Source organism: Erythrolamprus reginae, chromosome 10 (assembly GCF_031021105.1).
Source record: "Erythrolamprus reginae isolate rEryReg1 chromosome 10, rEryReg1.hap1, whole genome shotgun sequence".
Lineage (NCBI taxonomy): Eukaryota > Metazoa > Chordata > Lepidosauria > Squamata > Dipsadidae > Erythrolamprus > Erythrolamprus reginae.
The window spans coordinates 3,900,278-3,918,380 of NC_091959.1; the positions used below are offsets into that span (position 1 = coordinate 3,900,278).

The 18,103-nt window shown below is 41.6% G+C and overlaps 1 protein-coding gene across 1 annotated transcript; it reads left to right on the forward strand.

Moving 5' to 3' along the window:
- The first annotated feature begins 1,091 nt into the window (after positions 1–1,091).
- On the forward strand, positions 1,092–17,825 carry NRG4 (neuregulin 4). The gene is made up of 8 exons (XM_070762270.1): positions 1,092–1,250; positions 1,432–1,509; positions 6,219–6,348; positions 9,496–9,589; positions 13,040–13,189; positions 14,460–14,539; positions 15,956–16,041; positions 17,340–17,825. The coding sequence occupies exons 1-7, from the start codon at positions 1,167–1,169 to the stop codon at positions 15,967–15,969; spliced, it is 630 nt and encodes a 209-aa protein (XP_070618371.1). The 5' UTR covers positions 1,092–1,166; the 3' UTR covers positions 15,970–16,041; positions 17,340–17,825.
- Positions 17,826–18,103: the final 278 nt, after the last annotated feature.

Genomic DNA, 18,103 nt, shown 5'->3' on the forward strand with positions numbered 1-18,103 from the left:
GATTAGGGGACTCGAGGCTAAAACATACGATGAAAGATTGCAGGAACTGGGCATGGCCAGTCTAGCAAAGAGAAGGACCAGGGGAATGATCCAGTATATGAGGGGCTGCCCCAGAGAGGATGAAGGGGTCAAGCTATTTTCCAAAGCACCTGAAGGCCAGACAAACAATAACGGATGGAAACTGACCAAGGAGATTCAACCTAGAAATAAGAAGGAATTTTCTGAAAGTGAGAACAATCAACTGATGGAACAGAAGTTGCCTTCATAAATCGTAGGAGCTTTATCATTGGAGACTTTCAAGAAGAGACTGAACTGCCATCTGCAAAAATGATGTAAGATCCCCTGCTTGGCTGGGGGTGGGGTGGGACTAGATGACCTCCAAGGTCCCTTCCAACTCTGTTTATATGTGATTATAGAATTCAGAATGTTAAAATAATATGTGGTCATTTCCTGACTCTCCTTCCTTATCCAAAAACTTTCAGTCTAAATTTAGCTAGGTTCAACACTTTCAAATTGTCAGTCTCATTATTTTTAGGTAGGAATGTGAAACAATATTGGTACAATGCTTGGGAAGTTAGTACTTTATTCCATACCTCTTTGGGTGGATGAGGAGTTGAACAGCCCAGTTCCCTCGTCTTTTACACTTCCGTGAAACTGCATAATTCTTCTATCTCGCTCCCCTGATCCTCTGTCTCAGAATCCGTCTGGGTCAGATGTGAAAAACAGGTGGTAAAAATGTCCTTGTCACATAAATAACACTTAGTCTGTCCGAAGGGCAGTGACCTAAGGAGCTGCAAATAAGGGCTATTGTATAATTCCATGCCGGGGTTTCTTTGGAGCCTGAAAACCCGCCTAGATTCAAAGGGAATTAAACGCCTGTCAAACCTGGTAACTAGAGAGAACAGGGCCACCCGTTTGTGTTGTGTTGTTTGTGTTGCTATTTGGGTGCTGCTCTGAAGTTCACTGCAAATGTCAGTGACAGGGCATTTTCACTTCATGATCAAAGTCTCCTCGGAGATTGACATGCCTTCGGTTCCCGGAGAGCAAAATGGGCGGTTCTTCTGCCCATACTTGGCCTCTGGGTATACTCAGAGTGTCTGTCAAACTCACCCACGTTCCACAATGCCGTCCTATAAATCCCCGGCGTTTGAAGCATCAGGTGCATAATGCCAAATCTGGCAAAGAGCAAGGAGCGTTGGAGGTGCATGGTTTTTGATGTGGGGCCAGCGTTTGGGATATTCACCCCCCAGGTTAGCCTCTTTCCGTTTCTTTTGTTTCGTTCTAACTGATGCCGCTCCTCCGCTCTTTTGAAAACTGCACTATCTTACCTATCTGGAAGGTCGATGAGGCATAAGAAAAAAGCCACGAGGCAAAACGGGGCCCAGACTTACATAACACACAAGGAATTGTGTTTCCATCTTTGTATTGCAGAATCAGCAGACGCAGAGGGACAACGAAGGCATCAAATCACCTTGCAAGGAGCACCAGTATTTGGTTATAGTGATAAGAGTAAGTATAAGATACTGTTCTCCTATGGATGTTTAGTTGTTTAGATTAACAGAGCTGGGAGGGACCTTGTAGGTCATCTAGTCCAACACCCCTCCCCAAGCAGGAGACCCTACATTTCTGACAAATTAATGATAGAATTCTTATCGATAAAATCTGTATTCAATTATCCTTCTTGGATAAGCAGAGGTCATTTCAACCATTTAATTTTCACAACAATGCCATGCACATAGGTTCTTCGATGCAAAGGTAAACATACTTCAAGTGAAGAATTAAATATGGACAATTCAGGGTCCACAAAATTAAAATATAATCCAATGATTAATTAAGCAGTGAGAGGTAGTTCCGGTGTAAATGTCTTGCAGCAAAGTTTATACAAAGAGAAAGGTCACACGGTGTTATTCTATTTACCTTCTTCCGTTTTTCAAAACATTACTGCAGAAATAAGGAAAATATTTTTCTTTTTAAAAAACACAGGCAAATATATACCGGTATTTGAAGAAAACAGCATGTAAGTTAATATGTTTTTAGCGGAGTATAGCCTGAGGGAGTTTTTTAAGAACTCCCTCGGGCTAAAATATTATATATCTGAAAATGAGTTCTCTTGCAATCAGTTCATTCTATTTGGGACTACATTTGTGTAAAATTGCTTTTTAAACGTGCATTATGGTTTCGTAACTAGGCTTTTAAATACTTTGAATCAACAATTTATCCAATCTTAGATCTTTCTTGTAAATATCTAGGGTTTTTTTTTGCCCTAATATAACTTGGAAGAAGTAATAGCTGGAAATGACAATAGAGTGAGCATGCTAATATGTTCTCACCCGTCCAGTTTGTGTAAAACAAATTTATAACTAAATTAATTAGATTACAATTATTTCTATGCACACTTATTCGCTGAATATCTTTCTCGTGCAGTCCTGTGATTCTCAGTGGGTCCCAGGATGTATAAAAAAATTAAAACACCTATAATACCACTAAAATAAAATGAATTCAAACCTTATCTGCGTAGAAATAACCTCCTTTCTGAGCTTGATTTTGGAGAGTTCCTTCACGCTGCCTTTCTCATCCTTCAGTGTTTCTCAACCTTGGCAATTGCATGAACCTCCACTCCCAGAATTTCCCAAACCTGCCTACAGATTGGGAATTCCCCAGGGACTAGGACATGCTGGCTAGGGAATTCTGGAAATTCAGAATTCCACAGAGCTTAAACTTGCCAGAGTTGAGTAACATTGCCCTCCTTGGTGTTTCCTGGGGATTTTGTGTTGTGTACTTGTGTAATATTCCGGTACATTATAAATGCCTTAAGTAGATGTCAGAAATTATGACATTTCCTAATGTTCACATACTCTTGCAACAACTGGTATGAGAAAACTATGTCCAGTGTTTGCTAAAGCAAATTGAAAGGTCTTTCCGGGCTAGGGGAACGACTTTCCTTAGGGACTCGTCTGAACCGACCTGCAGGAAGAGGACTAAAAATAGCCAAGAGCTGGTGTACCCTACCTGCAGTTGTGTGTTGCAAAAGATCACATGGCATTTCTTTAAAGAGTCCTCCTGGAAGTGTGTACAAAAGTTATTCATTTATTTATTAAACTTATACCTTGCTCATTATGCCAGCGGTCTCTCTAAATTAGAAAGATGTTCGGGGGCGCAGTCAAGTAATGAATAATCCTTAGATGCTTGTATTTGCCCAGGTTCGCCTGGTGCGCCAGTTGCGGCCCTATTTGGACCGGGAGTCACTGCTCACAGTCACTCGTGCCCTCATCACCTCGAGGCTCGACTACTGTAACGCTCTCTACATGGGGCTACATCTGAAGAGTGTTCGGAAACTCCAGATCGTGCAGAATGCAGCTGCGAGAGCAATCATGGGCTTTCTTAAATATGCCCATGTTACACCAACACTCCGCAGTCTGCATTGATTGCCGATCAGTTTCCGGTCACAATTCAAAGTGTTGGTTATGACCTATAAAGCCCTTCATGGCATCAGACCAGAATATCTCAGGGACCGCCTTCTGCCGCACGAATCCCAGCGACCAATTAGGTCCCACAGAGTTGGCCTTCTCCGGGTCCCGTCGACTAAACAATGTCGTTTGGCGGGACCCAGGGGAAGAGCCTTCTCTGTGGCGGCCCCAACCCTATGGAACCAACTCCCCCCAGATATCAGAGTTGGCCCCACCCTCCTTGCCTTTCGTAAGCTCCTAAAAACCCACCTCTGTCGTCAGGCATGGGGGAATTGAAATATTCCCTTCCCCTAGGCTTGTAAAATTTATGCATAGTATGACTGTATGTATGACTGATTTCTTAAATTGGGGTTTTTAGATTTTTTTTAAATATTAGATTTGTTTACGTTGTCTTTTTACTGTCGTTAGCCACCCCGAGTCTGCGGAGAGGGGCGGCATACAAATCTAATAAATAAATAAAATAAAATAAATAAATTTGATTATAAAAAAGAATGTATAATAATGGTGCTACTTAAAGATCTTAAAAAAATAAAACACATAAAAAGTTAAAATAAATGTATAAAAAACGGAGTACCTTAAAATAGGCAGGAGCCTTGTCCAAATTGGTTCCAAAGTTTTGATTTTGGTTGTGACTGTGCCAGCCTTGTAATCTTATAAAGTTTGAGAACTCTGGCAATAAGTATATTAATTATATATTAATATATAGTTTAGCATATAAACCCTACGAACAAAATCTCAAAATACCGACTATATGGACAAAAATAGACAGATGGTTATCCAACAACTTCTTAAAAATTTCCAGTGTTGGAGCATTCACAACTTCTGGAGGCTGGTTGTTCCACTGGTTAATTGCTCTCAGGGTCAGAAATTTCTCCTTAGTTCTAAGTTGCTTCTCTCCTCGTTTAGTTTCTACCCATAGATAAGGCAGAACAATAATTGAAATAGGATGGAAATTCCCATGGAGATGGTCATTTCCATCCCTTTTTAATTACCGTTCTGCTAACCATAGTTGGAGAAGCTAGAGGGCCCTGAAGCTTAAGTTGTATTGCAGCCTCAAACTTTTAAGTTTTTTCTCTTTTTTAACCTTAATGATTTGCTCACTTAAATCTTATGGCAATTTTTTCTGTTTAGCATTAAAAAAATGCAAATACCAAATAGGAAATAGTAATGTACACAATTCACACAATCTACACAAATTCAGAAATGGATATTAAGATAATTAAGTGGGTCATTTAATAGGATTAACTTTACCCAGTTATTTAGAAAGCAACAAAATGGCATACAAATCCAAAATAAAACAGAGAGGGGCAGCATACAAATCCAAATAAATAAATTTAATTGTAAGCAGAAGTATTTGATTAAGGGTCATGTAGCTCTTTAAAGTCTTAATACAGTAGTGCTTGGCCTGACGATCTTAGATGAATTCAGTGATGGAATTCTGATTCTAAAGTGTGCAATAGGGTTGATATTCCTGGAGGCATCTGTAATATGGTAAATGATTTAGCTTTACTAGATAAATGGTCAAAGCAAGGGAAACTGCAGTTTAATGTTTCCAAATGTAAAATAATGTACTTGAGGAAAAGGAATCCTCAATCTGAGTATTGTATTGGCAGTTCTGTGTTAGCAAAAACTTCAGAAGAGAAGGATTTAGGGGTAGTGATTTCTGACACTCTCAAAATGGGTGAGCAGTGTGGTCGGGCAGTAGGAAAAGCAAGTAGGATGCTTGGCTGCATAGCTAGAGGTATAACAAGCAGGAAGAGGGAGATTGTGATCCCCTTATATAGAGCGCTGGTGAGACCCCATTTGCAATACTGTGTTCAGTTCTGGAGACCTCACCTACAAAAAGATATTGACAAAATTGAACGGGTCCAAAGACGGGCTACAAGAATGGTGGAAGGTCTTAAGCATAAAACGTATCAGGAAAGACTTAATGAACTCAATCTGTATAGTCTGGAGGACAGAAGGAAAAGGGGGGACATGATCGAAACATTTAAATATATTAAAGGGTTAAATAAGGTCCAGGAAGGAAGTGTTTTTAATAGGAAAGCGAACCCAAGAACAAGGGGGCACAATCTGAAGTTAGTTGGGGGAAAGATCAAAAGCAACGTGAGAAAATATTATTTGACTGAAAGAGTAGTAGATGCTTGGAACAAACTTCCAGCAGACGTGGTAGATAAACCCACAGTAACTGAATTTAAACATGCCTGGGATAAACATATATCCATCCTAAGATAAAATACAGAAAATAGTATAAGGGCAGACTAGTTGGACCATGAGGTCTTTTTCTGCCGTCAGACTTCTATGTTTCTATGTTTCTAAAATCAAAGTATTACCTCAACTTGTAGGAAATGACCACACTGTGCAACACACATTGACATGACATCATCGGGATATGCTCTACCCCAAAAACTCAACTCCCAGAAAAGGTTTATTGTATAGCAGCTAAAATGTAGGGTTAATTCTGAATCAACTGGGTGAATTTAATTCATCAGATCATCTCAAGAATCTATGCCGTGTTTGAACATGCTCATTTATTTATTGTAAGATTTCCAGGAATCTAACAATTCAGTTGGAACAAACCAACCTAAAAAAATTCCAAGTTAGTACCAGTAAGCCAACAAAGTTTTGCCAAGTGCAAGGAAGATTTGCCATTATATTTAAAATTAATTGAGTTCATGTAGAACATTAAAATCATTCATTATCTATAGCGAGTAAGGTAATGTATTCCATTTTGATGTTTAACCCAAGCAGCAGTTAATCAGAAAGGAGACATTTGGATTAAAACAAGGATTTGTCACCCCTCCCACTTCTGCAGGGCAAATTTTGAAGAACAGCCTGTGTCCAAGAATTACAAGTTGTGGTCAGAATAATATGCGAACAGGTAATCCCCTTAATCTTTTTGTTTATTCTAATATTAAGTTGTATCTATTTGGAAATAACATACTTTGCATAACTCACATATTTTGATTGTTTTGAAGGCTGGTCAGAATGTGATGCTAATAATAATCTTTAGAGAAGTCAAAGTACTTTATATACTGGATGAACTCTAATATTTTCAAATTATGATTTGGTGGATATGAAGAAGTGTGTTGCTTATATTGGTCTTCTCATTACATATGGGGTGTAATTCATTTCTGCCGTTTAAAATCAGCGCAATATTTAATTTAATTTAAGGAATGATCCTTCAGAACCTGGAACCAAACTATGAATTACAGTTTAGTTTTGATCATTGCAGAATAACAGAGTTGGAAGGGACCTTGGAGGTCTTCTAGTCCAACCTCTTGCTCAGGCAGGAAATCCTACAAGGATAGATATAGGCATAAACATGATTATGAATACATGAAATGGATACGAATAAAAGGGAACATTAGGACAGGGATGGTAGGCGCACTGGTGCCCTCATGCACGCTCCTTTAGAGAACTCTTAGGAATGGGGTGAGGTCGACAGTAGACAGTCTAAGGTTTTGGGGGTTTGGGGAGGAACCCCCAGAGTCCAGTAGTGCATTCTAGGCATTGATAACTCTTGTTACTGAAGTTGTATTTTCTGCAATTGAGTTTGGGGCAGTTTATTTTATTTATTTATTTATTTATTTATTTATTAGATTTGTAAGTTCGTATCTATTATGTGCTGATATTGCTGTAGTTGAAACTGAAGTAGTCATTGACGGGTGGGACATTGTAGCAGATAATTTTATGGGCTATGCTTAGGTCAGACTGAAGGTGGCGTAGTTCTAGGTTCTCCAAATCCAAAATTTCAAGTCTGGTGGCGTAAACTATTCTGTTGCGAGAAGAGGCGTGGAGGGCTCTTCTCGTGAAATATCTCTGGACATTCCCAATTGTATTAATGTCCGATGTTCAATGCGGGTTCCAGACAGATAAGCTGTAGTCAAGAATTGGCCTTGCAAAAGTTTTGTATGCCCTAGTTCAGTGTTTTTCAACCAGTGTGCCGTGGCACACTAGTGTGCCGCGAGACATGGTCAGGTGTGCCGCGAAGCTCAGAGAGAAAGAAAAAGAGAAAGCAAGCAAGAGAGAAAGAAAACGAGAGAAAGAAAGAGAAAGAAAGCAAGAGAGAGAGAAAGAAAGAAAAAGAGAGAGAAAGCAAGCAAGAGAGAAAGAAAGCAAGAGAGAGAAAGAGAGGGAGGGAAGGTGGGAGAAAGACAGAGGGAGGTAGTGAGGGAGAGAGAAAGAGCAAAAAAGAGGAAAGAAGGAAGAAAGAGGGATGGAGAGAAAAAAGAGGGAGAGAGAGAAATACAGCGAAAGGAAGAGAGAATTTTTTTGTCCAAGCTTTTTTTAGCCGCCACCCCCCCTCAATGTGCCCCATGGTTTTGTAAATGTAAAAAATGTGCCGCGGCTCAAAAAAGGTTGAAAATCACTGCCCTAGTTTGCAGTTCAAGCAGATGGTTTAGTTAAGAAGAGGGAGGGTGATCCCAGGGGTCTCCAACCTTGGCAACTTTTAAGACGTGTGGACTTCAAGTCCCATAATTCATCAGACAGTTAAGCTTTTAGAGGGTTCTTATTAGATTTCATTTCCTTTGATTATGGTCTTCTGGATGGGTTGTCTGAAGTGACACGGTCAATTGCAATTATTCCCCTGCTTCTTCAATAGATAATTCAAGAAGGTAGGAATGAGACAGCCTCACTCTGTTTTGTTTCTAGTTCCTCACATGGTTGGATATTTGCTAAGATACTGTACCTATTTATGGGAGACGTGAATTCTAGAATAGAATAGAATAGAATAGAATTTTATTGGCCAAGTGTGATTGGACACACAAGGAATTTGCCTTGGTGCATATGCTCTCAGCGTACATAAAATAAAATATACATTTGTCAAGAATCATGTGGTACGACACTTAATGATTGTCATAGGGGTCAAATAAGCAATGAAGAAGCAATATTAATAAAAAATCTTAGGATATAAGCAACAAGTTACAGTCATACAGTCAACATGGGAGGAAATGGGTGAAAGGAATGATGAGAAAAACTAGTAGAATAGAAGTGCAAATTTAGTAGAAAGTCTGACAGTGTTGAGGGAATTATTTGTTTAGTAGAGTGATGGCGTTCGGAAAAAAACTGTTCTTGTGTCCAGTTGTCATTATCTAGACATTATCTCTAACAAATCACCAGTTTATAAACCATTAATATTGTTATTTGCACCTGGATACACTGGTTTCAGTCTTAACCTCACATCTGCCCTGTCTAAAACATGAACGTCTGGCAAAATCTATCTTTTTGTCTCTACAAATCCGAAGCAAACGTCTTCCCCAAGCAAAGTCTCCAGAGTAAAAATAGAAATTCTGGTTGGTTGAGTTTAGTCAGTTAGCAAAGAGCAGTACTGGATGGACCAGCCATTCAGGTTATGACTCTATAAACCAAACGTATTGATGTAGGGCACAGCTCCCTCCTGACTTATGGAGCCACAGCCAGGATGGTTGATCTGTTGGTAGCTGCCATGGACACCACTTTGCCACCCTCATTTTAGTCCTTTTTAGTCAGAGAGGGAGAGAGAGGGGGGAAATAATAATAATTTATTGGATTTGTATGCCGCCCCTCTCTGTAGACTTGTGAGGGGCAGAGACTAGTGGAAATATCAGGCTCTGAATGGGCTTTGCTTTTCAGAATTTGGGCGAGGGGAAATTGCCAGTCATCGCCCCCCCCCCCCTCCTCAATTTGCAGGGTGGTCAAAGATCCCTGCAACAACCTCCCATGCTTCCAAAGAAGCATATTTATGTCCCTATTTTCAGGGAGGGTAGAAATAGCCAGAACTTCTCACACCTAATGTGCAAGGTAGCACCACTTTCAACTCCATGTGATGCTCCACCTTTTTCATGGAGACGGCTTCGATGTTAAAACTAACAAAATAATATTCAAGATTTGTTATCTGGCTTCATTTATTCAGAGCAGTAGAGATTATTATTTCACCCCACCCACCCCCGTTCGTTCATGTCTGATTCTCAGAGACGCCTGGACCAGACGGTGTAGTTTTCTCTGTGAAGTTTTTCAGAAGTGTCCCCCCCCCCTTTCATTTTAGATCATGAAGAACTCTGTGGCAGCAGTTATGGGTCTTTCTGTCTGAACGGTGGGATCTGTTATACCATCCCTTCTACTTCCAATCCTTTTTGCAGGTAGGCGAAACGTTTGACAATTACGCTTTGCGCTTTGAGGGCAGTGGGGTTTTCCAAAATCATGGCCGTTTGTCGATGCATTAGCTGAAGGGCAGGACTCTCAAATGACAGAAGTACTCCCCCCCTCCCTCCCTCTAAGAGCTGCCCTTGCTGATTCGACCTGGTGTTACGTTTTATTTACTTGAAAAAAGTGAAACCCAGCTGCAAAAGTGCTGGTTAAAGGGAAGTCTTGTAGAGCCTCTGCATCAGCTAATTTCCCAGGCACAAAGCCTCCAGGAAGCCCCTAGAGACACACATACACACAGAGAGAGAATGCAGTAGGAAATTCCAAGCCATATTGGCCTAACTGTGCACTGACCGATCACGGCTGGAAAAGGGATCCCATACTGAGAGGCGATGTCTGAATGTGTTGGATCAAGGTGGTGCCGTGGATATTGCCTATACTGTGTTCAGTTCTGGAGACCTCACCTACAAAAAGATATTGTCAAAATTGAACGGGTCCAAAGACGGGCTACAAGAATGGTGGAAGGTCTTAAGCATAAAACCTATCAGGAAAGACTCCATGAACTCAATCTGTTTAGTCTGGAGGACAGAAGGAAAAGGGGGGACATGATTGAAACATTTAAATATGTTAAAGGGTTAAATAAGGTCCAGGAGGGAAGTGTTTTTAATAGGAAAGTGAACACAAGAACAAGGGGACACAATCTGAAGTTAGTTGGGGAAAGATCAAAAGCAACATGAGGAAATATTATTTTACTGAAAGAGTAGTCGATGCTTGGAACAAACTTCCAGCAGACGTGGTTGGTAAATCCACAGTAACTGAATTTAAACATGCCTGGGATAAACATATATCCATTGTAAGATAAAATACAGGAAATAGTATAAGGGCAGACTAGGTGGACCATGAGGTCTTTTTCTGCCGTCAGTCTTCTATGTTTCTATGAATCCACTCATTTTGGAGACCTGTCATGCAAGGAAGCCTTATGTAACCAAGCGGATGTGTGTCCCCAGGATTACACCATGCTGTTATCCAACGCACAGGATGGAAATCAATAATTCCTGTTTACCTTTCAGCACTAAATAGTTATTGCACTTTTGTGGTCAAAATGGGCATTTTAGTAGAAGATTAAATACGTCCCGAGTGAAAAATGGAGGCTTTTAAAAAACCAACGCAGTAGCAAATCCCACAGAGATAGGAAAAGAGAGTATCTTGGCCCTAGAAATAAGTTTAATCCACTATGCTGGATTTCGTATTTCTTCACCAGTCGGGCGCTTCCCAAGCACCTAGGACTGCGTGATGTAGCGGCGAATTATCTTTGCCGATCCCAGTAAAACGGCCTTTTGCAATTGACAGGTGGAGATTTGTCAATTCCAATGGTTTTCAAATGCCCGCTGAGATCCTTTGGCCCTGCGTCCAGTGTGCCAAGTACCACTGGGACCACTTTCACTGGCTTATGCCAGAGTCGTTGCAGCTCGATTTTTAGATCTTTGTATTTCACTAATTTCTCTAGCTGCTTCTCCTCAATTCTGCCGTCTCCTGGGATTGCGATGTCGATGATCCATACTTTCTTTTTCTCCACGATCACAATGTCTGGTGTGTTATGCTTCAGAATTCGTCAGTCTGAAGTCGAAAGTCCCACAGTAGTTTTGCTTGCTCAGTTGTTGTTGTTGTTGTTGTTGTTATTATTATTATTATTATTATTATTATTATTATTATTATTATTATTAGGATTTATATGCTACCACTCTCCGAAGACTCGGGGTGGCTTACAACATATAAAAACAATGACAGTAAAACAAATCCAATTAAATTTAAAATTCCATGGCTATCTAGAATCCCTAATAAATTTATAAATCGATCATATCCATTCTTACAGCTATCACCCCACCATTCGTTGGCCAGGGGCTAAGATCTAATCGGCCCAAGCCTGACAACCCAGATGAGTCTTAAGACTCTTACGAAAGGCGAGGAGGGGGGGGCAGAACGGACCTCTGGGGGGGGAGATGATTCTCTGGGAGTTCTTGGGTTATGACTGCAATGGAGCCCAAGATTTATCCTGCTAAGTGAAACATTCGTTCAGTGAGTTTTGCCTCATTTTACAACTTTCCTTGCCAATGTTGTTAAGTGAATCTGGATTCCCCGTTGAGGTCGCAAAAGGGGATCACGTGACCCTGGGACAATGCAACTATCATAAATACGAGTCAGTTGCTAAGCATCTGAATTCTGATCCCATGGGATTGTAAGTGTGAAAAACAGTCATAAGTCACTTTTTCCAGTCCTGCTGTAACCTTGAAAGGCAACTAAATGAACTGTTAAAGTTGAGAACTGTACTTTGTTATTCCAATAACCTTTTGGAATAACAAATAAATAGCTAAAGGGCAATTTTTTTGGTTAGATTTATATTTTTAGACACCAAACTTACACCTATGGGATCGTGCATACGTGTCCATAACAAGTCACAATGGGCCTCACCTGCATTTTAACTTCAACTGCATAGTGGCATCATGACACATCTGTGTTCCTGGCCCATAATGTCCAGACTCTGCGGTCATTTGAGTCTACTCAAAAAAAACCTACCATGCAGAAAATGGAAGGACAGTCATACAATCTTCAGCCTGGCAGATTTAGGACTGTCTGTATCCTAGTATTTCTCAACCTGGGCAATTTGAAGACACGTGGACTTCCAGAAGTCCCCCAACCCAGCGTTCTGAGTATTGAAGTTCACGCCTGTGGGTTGGGGTGTTCTGGAACTTGAAGTCCACTTTTTCTTGGATTTCTAACGGGTGAGAAACACATATCTAAAGCCTCAGGATTGGTAAAACAGGAGGAAGGCATATCGTGCGGGCTGCCTTCGAATTCTTGCAGAACAGAGTATGAATCAAATAAAGAATAAACACAAAGTAGACTTTCCACAACTCTAATGCTCATTGTACTGAGAGACAACCGAGGAAGCTAAGAGGGAGAGCGAGCATGGACCAACCTGAGAAAAAAAAATAATGTGGCTTCGTTTCAGCTCACAAACTAACTCGTATAAAACGTATCAGGAAAGACTTAATGAACTCAATCTGTATAGTTTGGAGGACAGAAGGAAAAGGGGGGACATGATCGAAACATTTAAATATGTTAAAGGGTTAAATAAGGTTCAGGAGGGAAGTATTTTTAATAGGAAAGTGAACACAAGAACAAGGGGACACAATCTGAAGTTAGTTGGGGGAAAGATCAAAGGCAACGTGAGAAAATATTATTTTACTGAAAGAGGAGTAGATCCTTGGAACAAACTTCCAGCAGACGTGGTTGGTAAATCCACAGTAACTGAATTTAAACATGCCTGGGATAAACATATATGCATTGTAAGATAAAATACAGGAAATAGTATAAGGGCAGACTAGGTGGACCATGAGGTCTTTTTCTGCCGTCAGTCTTCTATGTCTCTATGTGTTCGTTCTCAGGTGTGTTGACAACTACACAGGAGCTCGTTGTGAAGCAATCCTGCTCCCCAGCATCAAAAGCCACTCAAGAGGGGAGTTGTTTGTTGCCGTGTTGGCTTCGGTGGTCGTTCTGAGCGTCCTGGTAGCTGGAGCCTTTTTTTTCCTTTGCAGGTAAAGTAGCTGAAATCACTTATTGACCCAGAGAGATTTGGGGCTGTTTGAATGGGCGGAATAGAGGTTCCTGTTCTGTAATCCAATATTGAACGTACGTGCCTGCTGTTGCTCTTTAAGCATTGACCAGGACGTGTCATTTCCCTCGTATCTTTCTAAAAAAGAGCTCAGGCCATTCCATTCTCGGATAAACTCTACTAATCTGAGAGAACAGTGGGCTTGTGGGAAGCCGATTTGCAATCGGTCCGGGCTGCTTTAGTTCCTCGGCGGAAAAAATATATAAAAATAAAACCTCAGAGAAGCTGTAAAGCTGAGTCATCTCCATTTTCCAGCAAGGCAAACTGCCTGGTCCCGAGAGTAGCGCTTATAAGAGTGTTTAGTTGAGAAAGGTTGGCACCAAGAGCACCAACCATTGTGTTTTATGCTCCGTTTCAGGCCATTCATAGCTTTAAGTCATTTCCATCGAGAAGTATGAGCAGGGAAGCTAAAAGCCACCATCATCCTCAGATTATTATTATTATTTATTATTATTATTATTTATTGGATTTGTATGCCACTCCTCTCCACAGACTCGGGGCGGCTAACGATAAAAAACAACATGTAAAAATCCAATTTAATAAAACAACTAAAAACCCTTATTATAAAAACCAAACATACACACAAACATACCATACATAACTCGTAGGGGAAGTAATATCCTAACTCCCCCATGCCTGACGACAAAGGTGGGTCTTGAGTAATTTGCTAAAGACAAGGAGGGTGGGGGCCGTTCTAATCTCTGGGGGGAGTTGATTCCAGAAGGCTGGGGCCGCCACAGAGAAGGCTCTTCCCCTGGGGCCCGCCAAACGACATTGTTTGGTCGATGGGACCCGGAGAAGGCCAACTCTGTGGGACCTTATCGGCCGTTGGGATTCGTGCGGTAGAAGGCGGTTCCGGATGTATTCTGGCCCAATGCCATGTAGGGCTTTAAAGGTCATTACCAACACTTTGAATTGTGACCGGAAACCGATCGGCAGCCAGTGCAGGCCGCGGAGTGTTGCAGAAACGTGGGCGAATCTAGGAAGCCCCATGATTGCTCTCGCAGCTGCATTCTGCACAATCTGAAGTTTCCGAACACTTTTCAAAGGTAGCCCCATGTAGAGAGCGTTGCAGTAATCGAACCTCGAGGTGATGAGGGCATGAGTGACTGTGAGCAGTGACTCCCTGTCCAAATAGGATTATCCACCTTCTCTCTCTTTGCTGTCTCACTCCCTTTATCCCTTCTTGCCAGGAAAGGCCAGATCCCACGGGCCAGTGCCCTGGAGCGCGGCGAGCACCTGATCGAGGGCAACGGTGGCCATGCTTGCAACAGTGAGTAATTCTCCACTCATTACCTGGTGCAAGGAGGTGGGGGTGGGAAGGGACAAGTGTAGAGAAGCGACTTGCAGCCTTTAAATCAGGGGCAGTCAACCTTGGCCACATTTATTTATTATTTTATTTATTAATTCAATTTCTATTTATTTATTTATTCAATGTTTTTTTTCATGCCGCCCGTCTCCTTAGACTCAGGGCGGCTTACAACATGTTAGCAATAGCACTTCTTAACAGAGCCAGCATATTGCCCCCACAATCTGGGTCCTCATTTTACCCACCTCGGAAGGATGGATTTGATAAGATTTGAACTGCTGACCTTCAGATCTACAGTCAGCTTCAGTGGCCTGCAGTACAGCATTCTACCTGCTGCGCCACCCCGGCTCTATGCCGCCTTTCTCTTGAGACTCAGGGCGGCTTACAAGGTAGGACTTGTGGAGTTCAACTCCCAGAATTCTCCAGTCAGCATTGCCCGTTTCAAGTTCAAATGCGAGCTATGCTGGCTGGGGAATTCTGGGAGTTGAAGTCCGCAGGGCTTAAAAGAGGCCACGGATGGACGCCCCCTGCTCCAAATCCACTTTTTCGTAGTCATCAACCCTTGAATCGTCATTGGGTCTTATTTATTTATTTATTAAAGTTTGTACGGCATTCATTTCACTATCCAAAGCGATGGCTAGTGAGGATTATTTCCCTCCACTTCTTTTTTTGAAATAAGAAGCGGAGTCAAAACTGAAAAGTAATCCTCTAACTAAAACATGGTCACTGTAGGACAGTGGTTCTCCACCTGGGGGTCGGGACCCCCCTTTGTGGATTGAACGACCGTTTCACAGGGGTCGTCTAAGACCACAGGACAAGACAGATTTCCCAAGGTGTTAGGAACAAAAAATTATAGTCTGGCACCTTAGAACATATTTTTATTTATTTATTAGATTAGATTTGTATGCCGCCCCTCTCCGTAGACTTTTACAATATGACCAATCAGGCATTTACAGTGAGGGGGTGGGGGGTGTCCCTCTGACCTTCCTGCCAATCAGCTTAGTTGGGAGAAATGGCGCTAGACTTATGGCTGGGGTCATCACAACGTGAAGAACTGTATTAAGGGGTTGCGACATTGGAAAGATTGAGAACCACTGCTCTGCTGGGCCTGAGGGAGGGAAGGGTCAAACGCGTCCTTAGTTTCAAGTCCCTGCATGCTCACCAAAGTACAGTCCAGCCCATTTGCCTTGACCGTTAGTAGTTCAGATTCCTGTCCAGAGCATAAGTTTGCCATAAACCCATACTTATTTGAACTGCCTGGATTTCTTGATTTCCGATGCTCGACAGTCACACCTCCAGACCCCAACCCCCAATTCAATATGCCCCCCCCCCCCATAAAACTCCGGCCTGTGGATCTGATGGAAATCGGTGTCTTTTCAGAAATAACCGAATAAAGAAATCCAAAGAAGAAATTATGGACCAGCTGCAAGAAAAGTGGAAAAGCTGAAACCACGTTGGAGAATATGGTAAGAGGATGGGGCGGGTATCTGTGACAAGTGTTGTGCTAATTAAAGATTTACCAGGCCAGTTATATTTAGGATTCCATTTCAAAGGAAAGGGGGGGCTGGCACAGAGAAGTCTGATGTGTTGTGAACATCTTGGATTTTTTTCAGACTTTTCCAACTTTTTCCTTTTTTATTACGGGAGGGTGTTTTTATACAAAGATCAGCAAGATCACAATATTCTAATATATTATTATACTGATAAAGAGGTGAAAAATAAAGATGTCTGTTTAGGCTGTGTCCAGTGAATTTGGTCTGCTACACACCGCGAGAATGAAGAAGCTGTGAATTATTCTGGATACCTATTTAGGCACGCTTGAATAATGCAATTTGCTTGGCCAGAAATTATGAATACATCGCATGGGCCCGTATTTTTCCACAAAGGCAGGGGTGGGCTACAGCCCAGATTTGGGGTGGGTGGGTGGAGAGAGAACGCAGTGGGGTAGCGAAAATGGAGCTCCACCCCAGAGCACCCAATTTGCACTGAAAGTTGTTGAAAGAAAATGCAGGGCGTCCTGCACAAGCCACGCCCACAGGGTGGTAGTAAAAGTTTTGGTAGCCCTTCACTGCACAAAGGCTTCTTTTAATGTATGAAAGGAGAATGGGCAGGAATAAGAATTGCATCTGCGCATGCATATACATGTAAAAACAAATAAACTATCAGGAAGATGGGAATTCACCGGTTTTTCCTTCCAGTCTCCTGCCATCTTTAGCTCCTGTCTTCTGTTCAGCCTCCAGAGCCCCATAGTGATGCTCTGCTCTAGGGATAACGCAGCCTATGCAATTTCTCTTGAGGCTGACTCCATCCCAAGCCCCCTTACCATGCTGGTTCCCATCCCACCCAGATCCTTTTCGCTGCCCAAAATTGTCTCAGGGACAAACAAAAATGTTGAAGATGAACCTGATGAAGAATCAATGTTAAAGATTTCCATGCAGACTTAAGATGGACCCCAAAATAAATACTGCTGTGTAAATGCCGCTCCTTTTCCCTCCCCCTGAGCAGTCACCTAATAGTGAAATGAGATCTTCAAAATGGATTCTTAGGCTGAGCCAATGAACGAGTTAAAATTGCTCATTGTGGTCTTGAATCTTCCGTTCCTCATTTTTGATGTGCTTAATTAATTCCTGTGGGTACAACACCAGTGTGCTAGTTTAATACCTTTGCAAACTGCCTCGACAGAAATGATGGGAAAGATAACACATAATTTGACTTTTTTAAAAAAAAAAGGTCTAATAGAGCCACTGTCTTCTGTGATTTTCAGGAATCTGTATCAGCGTTCCCAGATACTCTGAACAAAGAACGTGATTTGCAGGACCAAGTATCTACGCAGAAATATGCACAGCTTATGTCCTTAGTGTTCGCAGACACAGGAAGTCAGAGGTATGAGAAGATGCTGAGAGAGACATTAGAGTCAACTCCATCCTCGGTAATTAAAATAGACAAAATGCTTTTAAAGTACTTCCGAACATTAGTAGGTAGTATTGAAAAGCTGTTGGATATCTTCCATCCGTTTTTATTGAAGGTGAAATCAGCTTTATGCTTTAGCATCCGGCAACGGACTTTCCATGTCAGGAGCAAGCTTAGTGAACAGAATAAGAACCATTTTATGTAAAGGTTTCCACAACTCACAACGGTGACATCGGGCGAGCCCCTTTTAGGGTCACGAGGGAGTCACCGTATTCCATTTTGTTTCCCTTTTGTTTGAAACATTTCCATTTGTAAATAAAGTTCATCCTTTCCAAACAGGTATCCGAGGCCTCTCGAAATATTGTGTTTAAAATTTGTCCACGTGTTATCAGTTGGTGGTAAAAGACAACTAATGAAGAAATAACAAGAACAAGGGGACACAATCTGAAGTTAGTTGGGGGAAAGATCAAAAGCAACGTGAGAAAATATTATTTCACTGAAAGAGTAGTAGATCCTTGGAACAAACTTCCAGCAGACGTGGTTGGTAAATCCATAGGAACTGAATTTAAACATGCCTGGGATAAACATAGATCCATCCTAAGATAAAATACAGGAAAT

What these genes read in the sequence shown, in the direction of transcription:
- NRG4 (XM_070762270.1), top strand. Translation starts at nt 1,167, where the DNA reads ATGCCAAATCTGGCAAAGAGCAAGGAGCGTTGGAGGTGCATGGTTTTT. An exon ending in ATTTGGTTATAGTGATAAGA is followed by an intron (nt 1,510 to 6,218) that starts GTAAGTATAAGA and finishes TAACCCAAGCAG; the next exon opens with CAGTTAATCAGAAAGGAGAC. An exon ending in GCCTTTTTTTTCCTTTGCAG is followed by an intron (nt 13,190 to 14,459) that starts GTAAAGTAGCTG and finishes CCTTCTTGCCAG; the next exon opens with GAAAGGCCAGATCCCACGGG.